This window comes from Rhinoraja longicauda, chromosome 15, assembly GCF_053455715.1.
Source record: "Rhinoraja longicauda isolate Sanriku21f chromosome 15, sRhiLon1.1, whole genome shotgun sequence".
NCBI classification, from domain to species: domain Eukaryota; kingdom Metazoa; phylum Chordata; class Chondrichthyes; order Rajiformes; family Arhynchobatidae; genus Rhinoraja; species Rhinoraja longicauda.
Genome location: NC_135967.1, coordinates 7,651,161 through 7,672,505, shown reverse-complemented (window position 1 = coordinate 7,672,505; position 21,345 = coordinate 7,651,161). Strand labels below are relative to the sequence as shown.

At 46.8% G+C, this 21,345-nt stretch overlaps 1 protein-coding gene across 3 annotated transcripts in view; it reads left to right on the top strand.

The window, feature by feature from the left end:
- ophn1 (oligophrenin 1) overlaps window positions 1–21,345 on the top strand; it is a 195,949-nt gene that overhangs the window by 56,940 nt on the left and 117,664 nt on the right. For all 3 annotated transcript variants that reach the window (XM_078412146.1, XM_078412147.1, XM_078412145.1), the window contains exons 2-4: window positions 1,105–1,200; window positions 15,168–15,229; window positions 17,331–17,402. In XM_078412146.1, the coding sequence (XP_078268272.1) occupies window positions 1,105–1,200; window positions 15,168–15,229; window positions 17,331–17,402 (230 nt within the window). The remainder of the gene's footprint in view (window positions 1–1,104; window positions 1,201–15,167; window positions 15,230–17,330; window positions 17,403–21,345) is intronic.

Below are 21,345 nucleotides of genomic sequence, written 5' to 3'. Positions count from 1 at the left end.
CATGGGTAAGAAAGGTTTAGGATACTAGACCAAGTGGACCCGTTGGGCCCATTCCTCGTAGAGGGGGAACAGGGAAGGGGAGAGGGTGTCGTCACTGAGTGAGGCCTGGACCCAAAGCTTCTCCTGTATTGGTGTAGCACCCTCAACCACCCCACTTAATCCCCCTTATCCCCCCCCTCCTCCCCCCACTCCATCCCTCCTACCCCACCCCCACTTGTCCCTCCCCTGCCCCCACGCCCACTCCCCCAGCCCTGCCACCACCCCCATTCCCCCCTCCCCACCCCTATTCCCCCCTCCCATTACCCCCACCTCCCTCTCCTCCCCCCACCCCCACTCTCCCCTCCTCCCCATCCCCACTGCCCCCCCCCACCCCCACTGCCCCCCTTTCCCCCACCCATTTTGAGCATCTTGCAGCAAAGGTGACCTGAGGCTCTGTTTTATTGGCATTGGATGTGGAATAAATATTGCACGCTGTCTGCGGTCCTGATCACTACCTGAACCGGAGTGTGTGAAGGGCGGTTCACTCATGGTTTTATTTTGGTTTCATAAACTGGCCACCTCACCTCCAAAGCGTTGTGTTGCATGGCGGCCGCAAGGTTGGTTCTGGTCGTTTTTAATTCCTGCTGCCAAGATAAGATGTAGCAGTGAATAGAGTGATGGGATTCTGTCACTACATTCCACCCACTTGGTCGTTAGATAAGGGGGGGAGGGGGGAGGTGGGAGCTTTCCGTCTCATTCTTCACCAATGGCCACGGTGGCGCAGCGGTAGAGTTGCTGCCTTAAAGCGCTTGCAGCGCCGGAGACCTGGGTTCGATCCCGACTACAGGTGCTGTCTGTACGGAGTTTGTACGTTCTCCCCGTGACCACGTTGGTTTTCTCCGGGATCTTCGGTTTCCTCCCACGCTCCAATGACGTACAGGTATGTTGGTTAATTGGCTTGGTGTATGTGTAAAATTGTCCCAAGTGTGTATAGGGCAGTGTTAGTGTGCGGGGATCGCTGCTCGGTGCGGACTCGATGGGCCGAAGGGCCTGTTTCCGCGCTGTATCTCTAAACTAAACTAAATGTGCTGATGTCTAAATGCTGCATCTTTTCTGTTGTTGCAGGTTACTCCTCCGCTGTGTCAAAGTTTTCCCAGAGCCTGCATGCGTTCCAGTTTGATTTCATTGGAGATACGTTAACAGACGACGAGATTAATATCGGTAAGGAACTGAAGTGTTGCTGTCTCTTTATGTATATCATAGAAATAGTGGTCAAAGGACTGTCCCATCAGTGTGATTGAATGAATGATACTTTACCATCACATGTGGCACACCACAGTGAGGTTCGTTGTTTTGCATGCACAAGGTGTGCGAAGAACATAGGGCGCTGACAAAGTAACAAGGTATTCCATTTAGTCCCCAATGGTCCCCCTTTGTTCTCGGTGGTCCCACCACGCCAAGTTCCCCTTTGTTCTCGGTGGTCCCCCCACGTCAAGTCCCCCTTTGTTCTTTCCCCCCACGCCAAGTCCCCCTTTGTTCGTCCCCCCCCACTCCAAGTCCCCCTTTGTTCTTCCCCCCCACGCCAAGTCCCCTTTGTTCTTCCCCCCCACTCCAAGTCCCCCTTTGTTTTTGCCCCCCATGCCAAGTCTCCCTTTGTTCTTTCCCCCCATGCCAAGTCTCCCTTTGTTCTTCCCCCCACGCCAAGTCCCCCTTTGTTCTTTCCCCCCATGCCAAGTCCCCCTTTGTTTTTGCCCCCATGCCGTCCCCCTTTGTTCTTTCCCCCCACGCCAAGTCCCCCTTTGTTTTTGCCCCCCACGCCAAGTCCCCCTCTGTTCTTTCCCCCCACGCCAAGTCCCCCTTTGTTCTTGGCGGGGCGTCAGGCCTCTGGCATCTACACGACCCCGTCTGATCTCCGGCACTGACCGCCGGTCCCTTCCTCGACTGCCCGGTCCGTCCTTGACATCGACTGGTGGCGCCCTCCTCCACCGCCGGCCTGTCCTCGAAAGAGTTTAGTTGAACTTTGTCCTTTGGACAAAACACTGATGGCTTCTGAAGAGGAATCCATTGGCGAAGAGGTTGAGTCCAACAAGTCGCACACAATTTGCAAGATGGTTTATTGTCTCTTGTCAGTTGAAATATCTGCCTGGTTAGGGGTCTCGACCCGAAACGTCACCAACCCATGTTCTCCAGAGATGCTGCCTCTCTCGCTGAGTTACTCCAGCACTTTTGTTCTTATTAGGCTGACATTTTACTGAATTATTTTGGATAAACGATAATTTTCTTTCTTTCTATAAGCACCTGTCTTAATAGAGCAATATGGGAGGAGGATCAGTGAAACATAGAACATAGAATAGTACAGCACAGGAACAGGCCCTTCTGCCCACAGTGAGTGTCTTTGCCGAACCTATGCCAAGATAAATTGATCTCCTCTGCCTGCACATGATCCATACCCTTCCATTCCCTAGGGCCCTAGCATTAACTCCTTCTGCACTTTTAGTCCCAACAATCTCCAGGAGCTGATCTATGACTGTTCTCTAGCTGTGGAGATTCCTATGTTACCATTGAGTCAATGAAAAATCTTGGCTTCTTGGAGGCATACTTTTGACAAAGTTCACCTCTTTTGAAAGATCAGGTTACATTTTGGGAGAGTCTGCGACCATTCACTCCAGCTAGGAATGAACTCCATTCTTGCTCACCTCTAGAGCATTGCCTCTCCGTGGAGAAGGTGATGATGAGCTGCCACCTTGAACCACCGCTGTGTCGAGGACAGAGTGGTCCTCGTACTGCTGCTGAGTCGGGAATTTCCATGTTTAGAGCAGTGGACTGGAAACAGTGGTGGTATTGTCAGAATTGAGGATAATGTGAGACTTCTGAAGAGAATGGCCGAGTCTTGTGCTCTTGGCTTGGTGGTTGAGGTTATGGATTTGTGAGGGGGTGCTGGAGATTTGGTTGACTTGCTGCAGTCATGGTATGTAGTGTTTGGGATGCGGTATTGGGTCCAATAGAAGAGGATGGGCCCTGGCCAGTGGAAAGTGTTTCATCGGGTCACCATGTGCAGAGAGATTTCTGCAGTTCTTCCAATGCTATTTTATTTGGAACAACAAATGAGACAACCATCTTAACATTGAGTGATGCTAGAAATCTAAATTAAAAAGGAGCAAATGTTGGAAATGCTTGGCAGATGAGGCGGCCTCTATCAGTTAATGGGGTGGAACTTCATCTGCTTGATGCCTGCTGCCTGAGCTATGGGTAGTGCAATGACACAGTAATAGAGCCAGTGTCTCTTCGCTCTAGTGAGCTGGATTCTTCAGCGATATGGTTACAAGCAGAAAGCAGGCCCTTCGGCCCATCGTGCTGACCACCGATTACCCCATACACTAGCACTATCCTATGCACTAGGGACAATTTTTACTGAAGCCAATTAACCTACAAACCTGTACGTCTTTGGAGTGTGGGAGGAAGCTGGAGCACCTGGAAAAAAAAACACGTGGTCGCGGGGAGAACGTGCAAACTCTGTACAGACAGCACCCACAGTCGGGATCGAACCCGGCTCTCTGGCGCTGTAACGCAGCAACTCTGCCACTTTGCAAATGTGCCAATTCCACTTCGATCTCTGGCACCATGAGTGTGCAGTTCGCATGTTTCCTCTGTGACTATGGGTTTCATCAGGGGTACTCTGGCTCCCTTCCATATCCCACAAATGGGTGTTGTGGTTACTTGGCAGGTGTCAGTTGCCCCCAATGTGCGGTGTGTGGTCGAATCTTGCGTGAGTTGATGGGAATATGTATAATTCCAGCATGATCCCCATCTATTAGGAGCTGGGCTTGCAGGCCTTGGGCACGGCGGAGTGTTATGGCGTGGGCTGCTGGTGGCACTCTAACAATGTCCTGGGCAACCATGGAAGACCTGGCCCAGAATGGCCAGCTGTCAAAGCTAGTAGTGTTTCTGAAAGCTTTTTTTTACTCAAGTCATTCAAGGATACCTGGAACCTGTTCAAAATTTAAACAGGAAAATTATATTTACTGATTTAAAAAAAACATATTGGCATCCTATAAATACAATCTCACATGGAAAATCATTAGACCCATTGAACATAATGAATGGAAACCATTGCCTGTTGTTCAGTTGCTGATTTCCATCAATCATCTGAATGAGGTGGCAGCACTTCAGTCACATTAGCCCTTTGCATGTTTTATAACATTTTGCAATTGGAGACTTGGCTTCCTCATCAACTGACCACAATCAGGTTGGATCTGCAACGCCATCTCCTCCCCCACTGACCTTCAACACAGGTGCACCTCAATGCTGCGCGCGCGCTTAGTCCCCTTGCTCGACTCCCTTGACACCCAAGACTGTGGTTAAGACCGCTCTAAAGCCATCAGTAAATATGCCGACAACGCCACAGTGTTTGGCTGATTCACGGGTGGTGATGAGGGAGATCAGACACGGTTTGAGCGGTACCGCAACAGCTACAGCAGTAACCAAGATGGCGCCCAACATAGGCGACTATTTGTGTGCCAGCAAAAGAAGCAGATCTACAATCACTCCGCACTCTTAAATCTCTGCTCCTATATAGCAACATTTCCTACTTGAACTAGGATCCTTGACTAGATTTTGCTGGCTTTACCTTGCACTAAACGTTATTCCCTTATCATGTATCTATACACTGTAAATGGATTGATTGTAACCATGTATTGTCTTTCTGCTGACTGGTTAGTACTCAACAAAAAGCTGTACCTCGGTATACGTGACAATAAGCTAAACTGTGCTGAACTGAACTGAACCTATTGCAAGAAGCTGCAGAGAGTGGTGGATGGCCAGGTTCATCGCGGGCATTGGCCCCCCCTACTATCAAATACTAGAGCATGGCATCTATCATCAAAGACTCCCACCATCCAGTCCATGTCCTCTTCTCGCTGCCACCTATGGGCAGGAGGTACAAAAGCCGGACGTCCCCCACCACCAGGTCTAGGGACAACCACAGATGCTCCTCGACTTACGATGCTTCGACTTATGATATTTCAACTTTACGATGGCACAAAAGCGATACACATTCAGTAGAAACTGTACTTCGAATTTTGAATTTTAATCTTTTCCCGGGCTAGCGATATGCGTTTATGACTTGCGACATTTCTGATTTACGATGAGTTTATCGGAGCGTAACCCCATCGTAGGTCGAGGAGCACTTGCACTTTCCTAGAGTATCGCGTTCTTGAACCAACTCGCACAGCCCTAATCCTTCCTCAACAATGGGACACTGCGATCCATCTCTAATCTTATTATTTCTAATTCTGTATTGCACCCCTATCTTTCTTTTGTGCACAGGTTTTTAAAAACTTTTTTATTGACTTGCAGAATTTTGTCTAATTCATGTATAACTTTGGCTCTTGTGTGTAGTCTGAGTCTACGTGCTTTTGATGCTGTTTCAAGCAAGATTTTCATTGTACCTGTTCCTCGTGTTACCTGTGCACGTAACAATGAACTAAACCTGGATGCGATTTTATTGGATGGTCTTCCCCTGCTCCAATTTTTGCGCTTGCCTCTTTCCATTTCACGGGAATCTGTACTTGTGGTTCATCTCGAGTAAGTCAAGTCGAGTCAATTTTATTTGTATAGCACATTTAAAAACAACCCACCTTGACCAAAGTACTGTCTCTAAAAGGTAGATGAACAGATGGTCCCTCATACCCAACTGACAAAGTGGAGGGTGCTGCACCAATGCAGGAGTGGTTTGGGCCCAACGGGTCCACTTGGTCTAGTATCCCTCTAAACCTACCCTATCCATGTACCTGTCTAAATGTTTCTTAAATATTTCAATAGTACCAGCCTCAGCTAGCTCCCCCAGCAGCACGTTCCATAAACCCACCACCCTCGGTTTCCCATGAACCCCCCTCACCTTATAGCCATGTCTTCTGGTTCTCAACTCCCCTAGTCTGGGCAAAAGACTGTGTTTACCCAATCTATTCCTCTCAAGATTTTGTACACCTCTACAAGATCACACCTCATCCTCCTGCGCTCCAAGGAACAAAGCCTTAGCCCGCTCGACCTCTCCTTGTAGCTCAGGCCCTTGAGTCCTGGCAACATCCTGGCAAATCTTCTTTGAACCCTTTTCAAGCTTGACAACATCTTTCCGATATGCATAGTCTGTTATATTTGCCAGATTTTCAATCTGGCAAGAGGTTTACTTACAAACACTTGAATTAGGCCCAGGGATGGGCACACAGCCCTTCTCCACCATTTGATGAGATTGCTGTTGAGAAGCTTCAAAACCCTGCTTAATGCTCTTGGTAAATCTGCAGCAGTCGCGAGACACCGTGAGGGGCTGAGGAATCCAGGAATGAGCGCTGGGTTGATGAGGGTTTCTGTCATTTCCCTCAGAGCAGGCGGGAGGGGGGGGGTATCAAAACATCATGCTTTTCACTATACGTGTGATGTGTCCATTGTGTTCTACTCTTCTGAAGCAGCAGGGCCACTGGACTTCCAAAATTGCCAAGAGAGTGCTTTCATTATTGATAGCAGCTGTCCTGCAGTGTTCTGGTATCCCAATCTCCGGTCAACAAATATAATTAAAACAATGTACATAAGTGGTTGGAGAAAGCAGTTTTGTACCCTCCCAGAATGTTTTGTTTCCATTGACAACTGTGGGTCGTTAGAAACTGAATAAACATTATTTTAGCCTCAAGGTTCATCTGCACCTCCCAGAGTATATTCAAATGATGATTATTTTGATCAGGGTGGTGTTTAATCTTCACAGATGAAGTCTGGGGAACAGGTTTACATCCTGTTCAGTGTTTTAGGGCCATGTGTCACTTCAAATAATTACTGGGCAATTTACCAAGAACAACAATTAGTTTATTATTGTCACGTGTACTGAGGTACAGTGAAAAGCTTTTTGGTTGCAAGCTATCCAGTCAGCAAAAACGCCGCATGCTTACAATCACGCCGTGCACAGTATCCAATTAAAGGAAGTTTGAAGGCCACCAATGAGGTAGATGAGAGGTCAGGACCTCTTTGTAACCTCATCCCATTGATTCCCTCCCCCTGCTCTTCCCTTAGCTCTGCTCCCTCTAAAGTGCTCTCCTCCCTCCCTCTCTTGCTTTCTCTCTTTGACCTGGTCGTCCATCCCCTCTCCAGGCGATCCTCATGAAAAAAATACCGCTAATCGAGTCTATTTTAATCGCTAATGGAGTCTATTTTAGTGATAAAGTCAAACCACCAGTGATCTGTGTCAAGGGCGTTCAATTGTTCCATTGTTGTATGTACCAACAAAGTAACAATGAAACTCTTCCTTGCAGCAGCATAACAGGCCTGTAACGCAATAAACATAGATAATATAGAATGAACAAAAAAATCAATGCCAGCCAATTGGGGAGGAAAAAGCCTGAAGTCCTTAGCACAACCCTAGATAATCCATTGTTCATCGGCTAGTGTTGGGCAGTGTTCAAGGGCCTGCTGGCAGTTGGGAAGAAGCTATTCTTGAACCTGGTAGTCAGTTTTTCATGCTCCTGTACCTTCTTCCAGATGGTGGCAGTGAAATGAGTGTGTGGCCATGGTGGGGTGGGTCTCTGATGATGCTGACTGTCTTTTTGAGGCAACACCTCCTATAGATCCCTTCCATGGTGGGGAGATCAGTACCCGCGATGGACCAGCACTGTCCATCTTTTTTTAAATATTTGCTCCTTTATTCTGCAAGGGACGGGTAGAAAATGCATTAGACAATAGACAATAGACAATAGACAATAGGTGCAGGAGTAGGCCATTCAGCCCTTCGAGCCAGCACCGCCATTCAATGCGATCATGGCTGATCACTCTCAATCAGTACCCCGTTCCTGCCTTCTCCCCATACCCCCTCACTCCGCTATCCTTAAGAGCTCTATCCAGCTCTCTCTTGAAAGCATCCAACGAACTGGCCTCCACTGCCTTCTGAGGCAGAGAATTCCACACCTTCACCACCCTCTGACTGAAAAAGTTCTTCCTCATCTCCGTTCTAAATGGCCTACCCCTTATTCTCAAACTGTGGCCCCTTGTTCTGGACTCCCCCAACATTGGGAACATGTTATCTGCCTCTAATGTGTCCAATCCCCTAATTATCTTATATGTTTCAATAAGATCCCCCCTCATCCTTCTAAATTCCAGTGTATACAAGCCCAATCGCTCCAGCCTTTCAACATACGACAGTCCCGCCATTCCGGGAATTAACCTAGTGAACCTACGCTGCACGCCCTCCATAGCAAGAATATCCTTCCTCAAATTTGGAGACCAAAACTGCACACAGTACTCCAGGTGCGGTCTCACCAGGGCCCGGTACAACTGTAGAAGGACCTCTTTGCTCCTATACTCAACTCCTCTTGTTACGAAGGCCAACATTCCATTGGCTTTCTTCACTGCCTGCTGAACCTGCATGCTTCCTTTCATTGACTGATGCACTAGGACACCCAGATCTCGTTGAACTCCCCCTCCTCCTAACTTGACACCATTCAGATAATCCTTCATTGTTGTGCTTTTGTGGCATTTCTGTTCACGGTGGCCACGCTTGGACATGTCACATAACATGGCTGAAAGCTAGTTTCGTGATAATAAACGTTATTTTGCGACTGAACTTGGAAAACTTGCGCTAAGTCTGGAGATCTGATGGCATTTCGAATTTCCTCACTCTGAAAAATGCTATCAATAAGCAGTTTGATTGAAAAGAACCTGTTAGCTTTTAGGCGAGCCTCAGTTTGAAGTGCAAAATAAGGAAACTGTTCTCAGAATGAATTGAGTTTTAGTTTGAAACTAACTTTTGATATCTACCTTGCGTTTAAAAAAAGAAGCATACTGCTGAGGGAATTTAGCGAGCCAGGCAGCATCTGTGGAGGGAAATGGACAGGCGACGTTTTGGATCGGGACCCTTCTTCAGGCTGATGGAGTTGAAGGGAGATGTGTTGTAGAGAGAGATGACGAAAGGCTTGGAAAGAACTGCCAAGTGATGGTCGGTTTAGGGAGCGGAAGGCAGATGAGTTGGGTGGGGAAGAGACTGGTGGTGACAGTGACCAACGCTGGAGGTGATGGGTGGAAGGGACAAAAGGGTGCAGATGAAAGGCAAGTACCGAGGCACGATTTAGTTTAGTTTAGAGATAAAGCATGGAAACAGGTACTTTGACCCATCGAGTCCACACTGCTCATCAATCACCCATTCACACTAGTTTAATGTTATCCCACTTTCTCATCCACTCCCTACACACTAGGAGCAATTTACAGAGACCGATTAACTTATAAACCCGCATGTCTTTGGAATGTGGGAGGAAACACACGCGGTGACAGGGAGACCGTGCAAGCTCCACACAGACAGCATCCGAGGTCAGGATTGAACCCGGGTCTCTGGTGCTGTGAGGCAGACGCTCTACTAGCTACAACACTGTGCCGTCCACAAGTTGTGGCGAATTGGAGTGAGACATGGTTGGAGAGCCAGAGTCATCACAGAGGGGGAGCGGTGGGAGACGGTCTCACAGAATACCCACTTCTTGAACCGTATCTCGGATCATCACAGATCCAGGTAGCTGGATTTCAATCTGTACAGTTAGTTGGCTAGATTCTGCTTCTTGTTGAAGGTATTGTGTCGTGCAGCATGATCAGACCTGTTTGCTCATCTCTGCAGGCTACAAGCTGATGGTCTGATTCCAGCATGCAGTGTCAGGGCAAAGTACTGAGCTCTGGCAAAATAGATGATAATATCAGCAGGAACTCGGCTTAAATCAAGCAATGATTGTTGGTGTGACAGCTGGAAGAAGTGGTTCAGAGATGAGGACTAAATCACTTTTGGCGGTTGAAAGTAGACACGTACGCGCATTTATCTTTTTTGAAGATTTCCAAATGGCCAAACTGGATAGTTTTTGGGTCCACTTTTTGACAGTCTTAAGTTTCCATTTTTATGTAACCCGACACTATTTCTTGACTGGACAAGTTTACATCCCTAATATGTAATAAGTAGGATACATAACCTCTGCATCATCAAGACTCTCGCAGTGCCTCCTCGTGGCAACACATGGTAACTGCGGCCACCTTCAGTCCCAGGCTAAACTGCGGGGGATCTCGGAGGAACTCTGGCCCCCAGAGATGTGACGTGCAGGCCCACCGGCGTGTGGACACGTCCTGACGTCCATCAACCAGGTCCCAGCTACGGGTTAAATAGCACCCCGCGAGTCTTGTGGGTAAGGCTCAGGAGAGCCAAAGGAACTGGAGCTGGAGTCCCCAGAGACGGTCGGCTGATCCCTCGTGCGTCCGCCTTCCAGCAACTCCTGCAGCCGAGTAGGCCCCAGACGTAGCAGCCATGCCGTTCCTCTGCAATCAGCCTATCAGGTTGAGAGGGGAAGGCAGATGCTGGGCAAGTTTGTTTTCCCATTCACCTGCCCAGGCTCAGCGGCCAAATCAAATGGAGAGGACACTTCATCCTTGCTGGGCACAGTGAGATGTAACCACAGATGGAAAATCCCCCTCTCCAAGCAGGACAACGCCAAGCCGCCCCATCATCTCTCACAGATGGACGGATGCCAGTACCAGGATATGCCAATGCTGGTTTATACCAAAGATAGACACAAAGAGCTGGGGTAACTCAGCGGGTCGGGCAGCATCTCTGGAGAAAATGGATAGGTGATGTTTTGGGTCAGGATGGTTCTTCAGACTGAAGAAGGGTCCTGACCTGAAATGTCACCGATCCATTTTCTCCGGCGATGCTGCCTGACCCGCTGAGTTACTGCAGCATTTTGCGCCTATTTTAAGCTTACATTCCTGTTTTTTCCTGTTTCAATTCCTGTTTTTTTCCCGGTGATAATTTGTGTTCTGAAGAAAAGGAAAGACTTGTATTTTGTGTCGTTTCTTTTCTCACAGCACATTGTAAATTCTTCACAATGATTGAAGCACCACTTGATATTTGGTCACCATTGCAATGCAGGCACATGGCATGGTTGTGACAGGTAACCTCCCTGACTGGATTTTAAAAGCAGGTTGCCGTGTACAACTTCCACCATCTTGCCTGTTTTGTTTGGTGACCAGGGCACTACATCTCTCCAGCGCAGTGATCTCTTGCTGATGTTCAGGTGCATTGACCTAACCTTTGGTTCTAGGTTAGGGATTGACTCTGTTTTCCAGTTTTGATGATGAATGTCACTTAAGGAGCCAAGGCTGATCCAAGAATTGGCTTATTGTAGATAAAGTTTTAATTTAAAGGAGCTACTGATTTCATCCTCATGTTAGTCTCTAAAAGGTAGATGAACAGCTGGCCCCTCATACCCAACTGCAAGTTAATGTTACTAGACCACATGGGAGCCCGGTGCGGCTCGGCCGCGGGACTTAGCAGCGGCCGCGGTGCCTTCCATCGCCCGGCGCGGCTCGGCCGCTGGACTTAACATCGCCGGCGCGGCTCGGCCGCGGGACGTTTCAGTGCCCGGTGTGGCTCGGCCGCGGGACCTTCCATCCCCTTGCGGGGGCTGTGCGTGTCGGTTGCCTCGGTAGGGGTCGAGCTGCCTGTCCGTGGGCGCGGGGGGGAAGAGAGTGGAAGTTTTGTTGCCTTCCATCACAGTGAGGGGGTGTTTGGAGTCACTGTGATGGATGTTTGTGTTGGGGTCGTGTGTCCTGTGTTCTTTTCTTTTTTGCTGTGTCTTGTGACTGCTGAAATTTCGTTCGGTATTTATACCGAATGACAATAAAGTTCTGTTATACTGTTATTATACTGTTATAAGTTGAACAGTCTCATTAAAATAGGTCCTTGATCTGTGATGATTTTAGTTTTAGTTTAGTTCAGTAACACGGCATGGAAACAGGCCCTTCTGCCCACTGAGTCTGCGCCGACCATTGATCACCCATTCACAAGTTATCCTACTTTCTGATCCACTCCCAACACAATTTTAGAGAGGCCATTTTGAGAGAGGTAATTTAACCACCAAGCCTGCACTTTTTTGGGGATGTGGGAGGAAACTGGAGCACCCAGAGGAATCCATGTGGTCATAGGGAGAACATGCAAACTCCACATACAGTGCACCCAAGGTCAGGATCGAACTCCTGTCTCCGGCGCTGAGAGGCAGTGGCTCTACCAGCTCCATCGCCGATGTCCTTATTATGTTCTGATGAATTTGTACGCTGCTCTGATGCATTCAGTTTGTGGACGCTCGGCATTTCCCGTAAACCTTTGTAAAGATATACATTGTTTAAACACTGCAAACCCCATTGTTGGGGTCTATCATCCAAGCCACGTGTGTGTAGCCAAGCCTGAAAGATCAATTTAATTGAACCAAATCGATCTATATTGGGAGAAAAGGAATGTGAGCAAAAGTATATGCAATTGTTGGAAGATGCGGGGCATTGAGGACAGAATTCACATGGGATTGATCTTCCAAAATCTGATTTGGCAAGTAGGCAGGCAGCTGAGGTGCTATAAATGAGGGTGGTCAACTGACAAGGGCTTGGATAGTAGATATGACCCTTGCATTATAGAACTTCTATTTCTAACTCTTCCACCCCTGGCCCTCTCCTCCTCCCCCAGTTCACCATAGGCCAGCATCAGAGTGAAGGACCTGGTAAACCTCCATCTCTCATCTCAAAGCAGCTTATGAGATGCACTACAAATATATATATATAACCAAGTTTCAATGCAAGGAAGTCATGCTGTTGTTTCTTTTGAGAAGTATTTTTGAATCGGGACCCTGTATTTTGTTGGTTTTGAATGAGTTCCAACCTTCCACTCGCTCGATCACTGGCCTTTTTCTAACTTTGCTCAACCTCAAGGAGTGTTAAAATCCATGTAGATACGTGGAACCGCAGATGCTGGGTACAAAAAAAAAAGATGCAAAGTGCTGGAGTAACTCTGCAAGTCAGGCAGCATCTCTGGAGAACATGGGTAGATGACCCTTGGCAGATTGGGACCCTTCTTCAGATTGATTATAAAGAAGGGTCCCGACTCGAAATCTCGCCAATCCATGTTCTCCAGAGATGCCTGACCTGCTGAGTTAGCACTTTGTGTTAAAATCTATGATACCTTTTAAAGAATTGTTAAGCATATCTATTTTTCCCAATTTAGATTTTGTACTCCAGCTTGAAATTGTATTTGCATATTTTTCAATTTGGATTTTATAAAATCAGTCGGATCTCTTCAGTTTAATTTGGTGTCATGTGTACCTAGGTACAGTGATAAGCTTTTTGTTGTGTGCTAACCAGTCAGTGGAAAGACGACATGTGATTACAATCAAGCATCAACAGTGTACAGATACATGATAAAGGGAATATTGTTTAGTGCAAGGTAAAGTCCGTTTCAAGGTAGTCTTTCATGCTAAAACAAGCCACATTGATATTTATGATGGTATCACAAAATGCTGGAGTAACTCAGCGGGTCAGGCAGCAACTCAAGAGAGAAGGAATGGGTGACGTTTCAGGTCGAGACCCTTCATCAGACTGATGTCAGGGGACGGGGCGAGACAAAGATAGGATGTAGTGTGAAACAGGAAGACAGTGGGAGAACTGGGAAGGGGGAGGGGAAAGGGAGGGACAGAGGAACTATCTGAAGTTAGAGAAATCAATGTTCATACCGCTGGGGTGTAAGCTGCCAAAGTGAAATATGAGATGCCGTTCCTCCAATTTGCGGTGGGCCTCACTATGACAATGGAATAAAAGGGATTGCAGATGCTGGTGTAAAACACAGATAGACATACTGCTGGACTAACTCAGTGGGTCAGTCATGCCCCATTCTGGAGAGCACGAATGGGCGACGTTTCGGGACGAGACCCTTTTTCAGACTCGGAGTCTGAAGAAGAGTCCCTTTTTTTAATGCTTGCAGTTGCACCTGTAAACTCCACATTGATCCTTTGTCCGGGAGTCTGCCCAGCTCCTTCAGTGGAGGGTTGACTCCTGCAGTGGGCGAGGGTGGCGGTCTGGAACTAAATCCACGTCCTGTTGCTGTGGCATTAAAGCCCTCCACCAGGTCAGCATGTGATGTCCTCAGTGAAATGTCTTGCTATTGAGGGCGTGCAGCGTAGGTTTACTAGGTTAATTCCCGGAATGGCGGGACTATCATATGTTGAAAGATTGGAGCGACTAGGCTTGTATACACTGGAATTTAGAAGGATGAGAGGGGATCTTATCGAAACGTATAAGATTATTAAGGGGTTGGACACGTTCGAGGCAGGAAACATGTTCCCAATGTTGGGGGAGTCCAGAACAAGGGGCCACAGTTTAAGAATAAGGGGTAGGCCATTTAGAACTGAGATGAGGAAAAACTTTTTCAGTCAGAGAGTTGTGAATCTGTGGAATTCTCTGTGGAATTCTCTGCCTCAGAAGGCAGTGGAGGCCAATTCTCTGAATGCATTCAGGCAGTGTCCAGGTCTTAGGCAGTGTCCAGGTCTTAGGAGGCAGTTGCTGCTGTGGAATCACCACCCATCAGTTGGCCCTCAATGGCAAAGTGGCCAAAATCTGCAACCACTGCACAACCAGTTGCATCTCGTGAACCCGAGTAACAAACGGCCAAGAGGTGAGGGGCACCGCGCTCCGCCAACAAGTCCTTTTTATTCTTTTTGTTACTCAGAAAATTGAACACGGATTTGGGATGCAGAAAAAAAAAGTCCAAACAAAGAAAGTATGCTGGAGAGGAGGGAGAGAGAGATTTGGAAGTCAAGATGGTAACAATTTGAACTTGAGAACTGGCTGCCAACAAGAATTCCGATACATACTGATCACTAGGTTTTAAAGAGGATATAGAGAGAGGTGAGGAATTTAAATACAAAACAGACCTTAGAAGGATGAGAGGAGATCTTATCGAAACGTATAAGATTATTAAGGGGTTGGACACGTTAGAGGCAGGAAACATGTTCCCAATGTTGGGGGAGTCCAGAACAAGGGGCCACAGTTTAAGAATAAGGGGTAGGCCATTTAGAACTGAGATGAGGAAAAACTTTTTCAGTCAGAGAGTTGTGAATCTGTGGAATTCTCTGTGGAATTCTCTGCCTCAGAAGGCAGTGGAGGCCAATTCTCTGAATGCATTCAAGAGAGAGCTGGATAGAGTTCTTAAGGATAGTGGACTCAGGGGGTATGGGGAGAAGGCAGGAACGGGGTACTGATTGAGAATGATCAGCCATGATCACATTGAATGGCGGTGCTGGCTCGAAGGGCCGAATGGCCTACTTCTGCACCTATTGTCTATTGTCTAAATTTCCCGTCTCTTTCAGCTGAATCCTTCAAGGAGTTTGCAGGGCTGCTGCAGGAAGTGGAAGAAGAAAGGGTCATGATGGTAAGTGAGTTATTTTGAGCCTTATCAGAGGAGTTCAGCATGTTTGTTTATATTTAACCGCAACTTGCTTCTTTCAATGCAAGTCGTAGTAACCGCAATGCAATTATCAGGCAATATTTAAAATGCAAAGCTAATAGATTACATATGCTTCGTGTTAAAATTGTTGGGCATGGTGTGAGCTTGAGAAAGTTTCCCATGCAGATTGTCAGAGGTGGTCCATTCTTAGACCCACCTTGAGAAATGACTGCTTTTATTTAGTGCCATAGAGTCATACAGCATGGAAACAGACCCTTTGGCACAACTTGTGAATGCCAACCAAAATGCCCCATCTAAGCTAGTCCCATTTGCCCACATTTGTCCCATATCCCTCTAAACCCTTTCTATCCATGTACCTGTCCAAGTGTCTTTTAATTATTGTTTATGTACATGCCTCAACAAGTTCCTCTGGCAGATTGTTCCATATGCCTAAGGCTAATATCCAGTACCTAAATGAACAGGGGACCAGCTGGGATCTTAACCAGCAGAATTAATGAATGGGAAGCAAGCCTGAGGAGGGTGAATTGACCAATAACCCATGTTTTTTTGGCCTTAAGCCGGTTTTGTTAATAAATACACATGGGAGAAGGCCTTTGCTTCCTTGAGCCTCCTCCATTATTCAATGGGATCATGGCATATCTGACTGCGATCTCACTGCCACATTCCTACCAACCCACAGTGGTCCTTCACCCCTTTGCTCATCAAGAATCTGTTCACCTCTGCCGTAAAAGTATTCTGCTTTCACAGTCCTTTGAGAAAGAGTTCCACGGGTTACTCCACTCAGAAATTTTGCCTCACTGCTTTCAATGGGTGAGTCCATCATTTTAAAAGTGTCTCTGAAGCTCTTTCTGTATGAGTGGTGACTGTGATGCTTCAAGTGCAGTGTATTGGCTAAGCAGTCCATTTCAAATGCAGCAGCACTGTGGTGAAACCACTTGTGGACATACTATAGAATCCATGTTTATGGTCACAACCTTTTCCCCATTAAGGGTGTAAATAATTTTGTTCTTTGTTTAGTTTTAGTTAAGAGATACAGCGCGGAAACAGGCCCTTCGGCCCACCGAGTCCACACCGACCAGCGATTCCCGCACATTAGCATTATCCTACACACACTAGGGACAATTTACATTTACACCAAGTCAATTAATCTACAAACCTGTACGTCTTTGGAGTGTGGGAGGAAACCGAAGATCTTGGCTAAAACCCATGCGGTCACGGGGAGAACGTACAAACTCTGTACAGGCAGCACCCGTAGTCGGGATCGAACCCGGGTCTCTGGCGTTGTAAACGCTGTAAGGCAACAACTCTACTGCTGTGCCACCGTGCCGCCCTTTGATGTGATTTCAGTTTGTAAGCATGGCTTTTTCGTGCAGTTGGCAAATACTTTGGAATCTCAGCACACAAGAGGCTGTTGACACCATCCTGTCACTCAATCAGACGAGGCACCATCCCTGACTGCACTTCAAGCCTCCTGTCCTAACCAACGTGTTTTGATGTATCCCCATCTTGTATTTCTCCGCAGTGCAGTCTCCCGAAGAGATAGTTTGGTACAGTCTGGACGCTGCTTCATGTAATGTTGATGCTGCATCAACCAAATAAATGGCAGTTCCAGTTTTGGACCGCAGCCTAAGCAACAGCAGCAGCAGCAGCACTTAGAGAGTTTGATTCCTGACACCTCACCATCTACACTGTGGAGCAGAGCTCTGAAATTGTGGCAACAATTATGAATAGTCACCAGAGGGGGCGAGGCACCTTGCAGGCACATGCAAAGCATTTGGAGCCAGTCAAAAGTTTGACTTTGGAATATTTCATGCATACTGTCACCCCATCGCCACCGATCCAAGTCTAATACTTTTCTTTGCCATAATCCTCGGCTCAAACCTCAGCAGAACTTTTGAGTCACTTCACAATCCGGTTGCGTTGCTTTTTTTTCACCCCAGTCAAAGCAAGCTTTAGATTGGGGAGCTGTGACACGGACCAGATTCTTTCCAGTAGTTTATCTCGTTCCTCAGGAGATCTGGCATGTGAACTCTGACACTATTTACCACTTGTGTTTTGTTTATAGATTCAGAATTCCAGCAATTTCTTAATTAAACCTTTGGAGAGCTTTAAGAGAGACCATATTGGAGTTGCAAAGGTAAGCTGTTTTCTTGTTAAAACTGATGGTTGTTCAGCTATCTACTTTGCTTGATTTTCCCCATCCCACCTCACCCTTTGTTTTCTCTCAACTTTTGGGATGTATTCTGTTGAAACTTTGACTGTTATCGAATGTGTTGCTGGATTCTTTCTACCGGCCCCACCAGGATTACAAATGCCCAGTTTATTGATACTCATTCATACAAAAATGCAGTCATAAATATTATTAAATTCAAGACAAGAATTGGTCTTCGGGGGGAGGGAGGGGAACCTGTTTACATGTGGTCATTCCACAGTAACCAGGCAGCATTGTCTCTGAAGAACACAGGCTGCCAGTTTCATGATGGGAGGTCTCTTAAGAGAGGTGCTTTGGAAGTTGACAATAAATCACTTCTATTGATACTTAATTAATCTACGTAACATCCACTGATACTTTAAGCCCATCAAAACTATTCAGCTTGGAGAATCCTGATACTATATCATTATAACTAGCAGAGGAAGATAAATAAATATTCCTGGTTATAAGCTCTCATCATCAACACTGTGAATACCGTTTCAAGTAAAGGAAAAGGTTGTGCAGGCTCGGACTTTATTCCTTGGAGCGCGTGAGGCTGATGGATGATCTTGTAGAGGTGTATAAAATGATGAGGGGAATTGATAGGGTGAATGCATAAAGTTGTTTAGCCAGGGTAGTGGATTCATGAACCAGAGGATGTGGGTTTCGGGTGAGGGGGGCAAGATTTAATAGGAACTCGAGGGGCAACGTTTTCATTCATAGGTTGGTGGGAAAATGGAATAAGCTGCCGGAGGGGGCATTTGAGGCAAGTACTAATAACAGCATTGAAAATATACTAGGGCAGGCGCATAGGTAGGTAAGGTTTGGAGAGATCTGGGCCAAACGCGGGTAAATAGATGCTGCATCTTGGTCAGCATGGATGAGTTGGGCCACAAGACTTCTTTCCGTGCTGTATAACTCTATGACAATATCCTGCATTTTATAGAGGTAGCATTTTGAATAAGGTACTTAGTTTGCTTTAGAGATACAGCACAGAAACAGGCCCTTCTGCCCACCGAGTCCGCACCGACCAGCGATCCCCGCACATAAACACTATCCTACACTGGGGTCAATTTTACATTTATACCCAAGCCAAGTAACATACACATCTGTACATCTTTGGAGAGTGGGAGGAAACCAAAGTTCTCAGAAAAAACCCCACACAGGTCACGTGATGAACGTACAAACTCCGTACAGACAAGCACCTGTAGCCAGGATCGAACCCGGGTCTCTGGCGTTGTAAGCGCTGTAAGATGGCAATTCTACCGCTGCACCACTGTAGGGGGATTGTGGTGTGTCTGTCACTTCCACTCTTTTTAGTCGGTGCCTTCTGCGCCCCAACTTCAGAGTGAACAGTAAACCACCTATTTTCCTCTTGTTGTCCTCTCGTTAGCAAGCACCCTGCAAGTGAAACAGGCCCTGTCTGTTCATTCTGTTCAGACCATTTCTGTCTTTGTAATTGTAAATTGCATCTCCCCTTGGTCCTTCATGCCAAAGAAAACAACCCTACGCCTGCAAGTGTAATTGTTCTGCAGGTTCTTTTAAGTGGTTCCACTTAAATAGCGTGCACATCCTCTGGCACTGTTCTAAGCGGAGTGTGGCTGTTTCTTGTGGTCTGAGGTTCCTTCCTTGCCCTCCTCTGATGCAGGACCACTTGAATTGTTGCCTGAGATGCACCGTGCAAGTGTTTCTCTGTTTGTGCACCTGTCTCTTTGAAGGCGAACCGGGTATCTGGTGACCAGTTAGAGGTCAACTGCGCTGGGCTCAGGGGTTTTGCAGAGCTTGTAAATGCCCGGCTCCTGGGCCGATCAAACCTGCGCGAGGTTATTGCATTGTTTTGACCTTCTGCAGTAAGATATCAAAACTGCCGTCTGCTTTCTGAGGCCTACCCACTGTTTGCTGTCGTGTGGCTCCCAGTGTCGTGGAAGTCTTGTAATTAATTCAGGCAATCTGTCTTCCTTTGTTCCATCTGCTGTCCTTTCTATGGCACAGCTAACATGCAGCTAATTAATTCCAAGGCTGCAGCTGCCATTCACAGTCGAATACAAGAGCAGAACAGCCTCGTGTGGCAGAGCAGAACGCCACTTGTCTAAAGCCCGCTCGAAATTCTGGCAGAGAAATCGCGCTTTCTCGCGGTTTTTTTTCCCCCCATGTTTATTTTCTCCTCTTTGCTTTCCTGCTGGGAGGTGCTGCTGACTGCTGGGTATGTACGCTGTATCGTCATTGCCTGGGACTCGTGTTCAGGTGGCCATGATTCATTGTGTAATCCCATGTTGAGCATTGCCAGTGCATCTAATGCAAGGGCCGATTCAGATTAGTGGCCTGTAGCATTGGGTTGCGACCTGTAAACATGTTAATATTGACTTTCAAATGGACCTACTCCCCAAACACAGCTGAGATGAACGGGGAGAATCTTGCAAGGATTTCAGAAAAGAATGGAGGAATGGACCTGAAATTGAATTGGTGTTTTGTAGGAAACTGGTTTACTTTAGTGTGTCTTTCTATGACTTTAGTTTGAATCTGATCTCCACCAAACAGTGTGAAGAAGGGTCTCGACCCGAAACGTCACCCATTCCTTCGCTCCCGAGATGCTGCCTGACCTGCTGAGTTACTCCAGCACTTTGTGAATAAATACCTTCGATTTGTACCAGCATCTGCAGTTATTTTCTTATACTCCACCAAACAGTGTTTACTAGGTGTCAGAGGTCTTGAATGATAAGCTCTTTGTGGGTCCTTCCACCAGCCCATTATGGGGTGTAAGGACTAAAGTTGTAAACTCTCTGGAGACACAAAAATTGCAGATGCTGGTTTACAAAAGAAAGCACACATACATAGGGCTGGAGTAATTCAGCGGACCAGGCAGTATCTGAGGAGGGAATTTCGGGTCGGGTCAACATTTCGAAGGAATTTCGGGTCGGGTCAACATTTCGGGTCAGGTCCCATCTTCAATCTAAAGAGGCCCCGACCCGAACCGACGCCTATCCATTCCCTGCACAGGTGCTGCCTGACCCGTTGAGTTGCACCAGCACTTTATCATTGGAAGCTCTGGTCTGCCTGACTCAAGGGCATTCAATGGGCATGTGGTGCATCTTGTATTATCCCATATGATCCCCAACTTCCCATTGTAGAATGAGAATAATAAACGGTTTGAAGTTGTAGTTGATTAATGTTAATCCCATGACCCTCATTCAGCGGGAAATTGGCATTCTAAAATTGCTGCATTCCAACTTTGGCATGTTAGGTCAATAGACAATGGACAATAGACAATAGGTGCAGGAGGAGGCCATTCGACCCTTCGAGCCAGCACCGCCATTCAATGTGATCATGGCTGATCATTCTCAATCAGTACCCCGTTCCTGCCTTCTCCCCATACCCCCTGACTCCGCTATCCTTAAGAGCTCTATCTAGCTCTCTCTTGAATGCATTCAGAGAATTGGCCTCCACTGCCTTCTGAGGCAGAGAATTCCACAGATTCACAACTCTCTGACTGAAAAAGTTTTTCCTCATCTCAGTTCTAAATGGCCTACCCCTTATTCTTAAACTGTGGCCCCTTGTTCTGGACTCCCCCAACATTGGGAACATGTTTCCTGCCTCGAACGTGTCCAACCCCTTAATAATCTTACACGTTTCGATAAGATCTCCTCTCATCCTTCTAAGGTCTGTTTTGTATTTAAATTCCTCACCTCTCTCTATATCCTCTTTAAAACCTAGTGATCAGTATGTATCGGAATTCTTGTTGGCAGCCAGTTCTCAAGTTCAAATTGTTACCATCTTGACTTCCAAATCTCTCTCTCCCTCCTCTCCAGCATACTTTCTTTGTTTGGACTTTTTTTTTCTGCATCCCAAATCCGTGTTCAATTTTCTGAGTAACAAAAAGAATAAAAAGGAC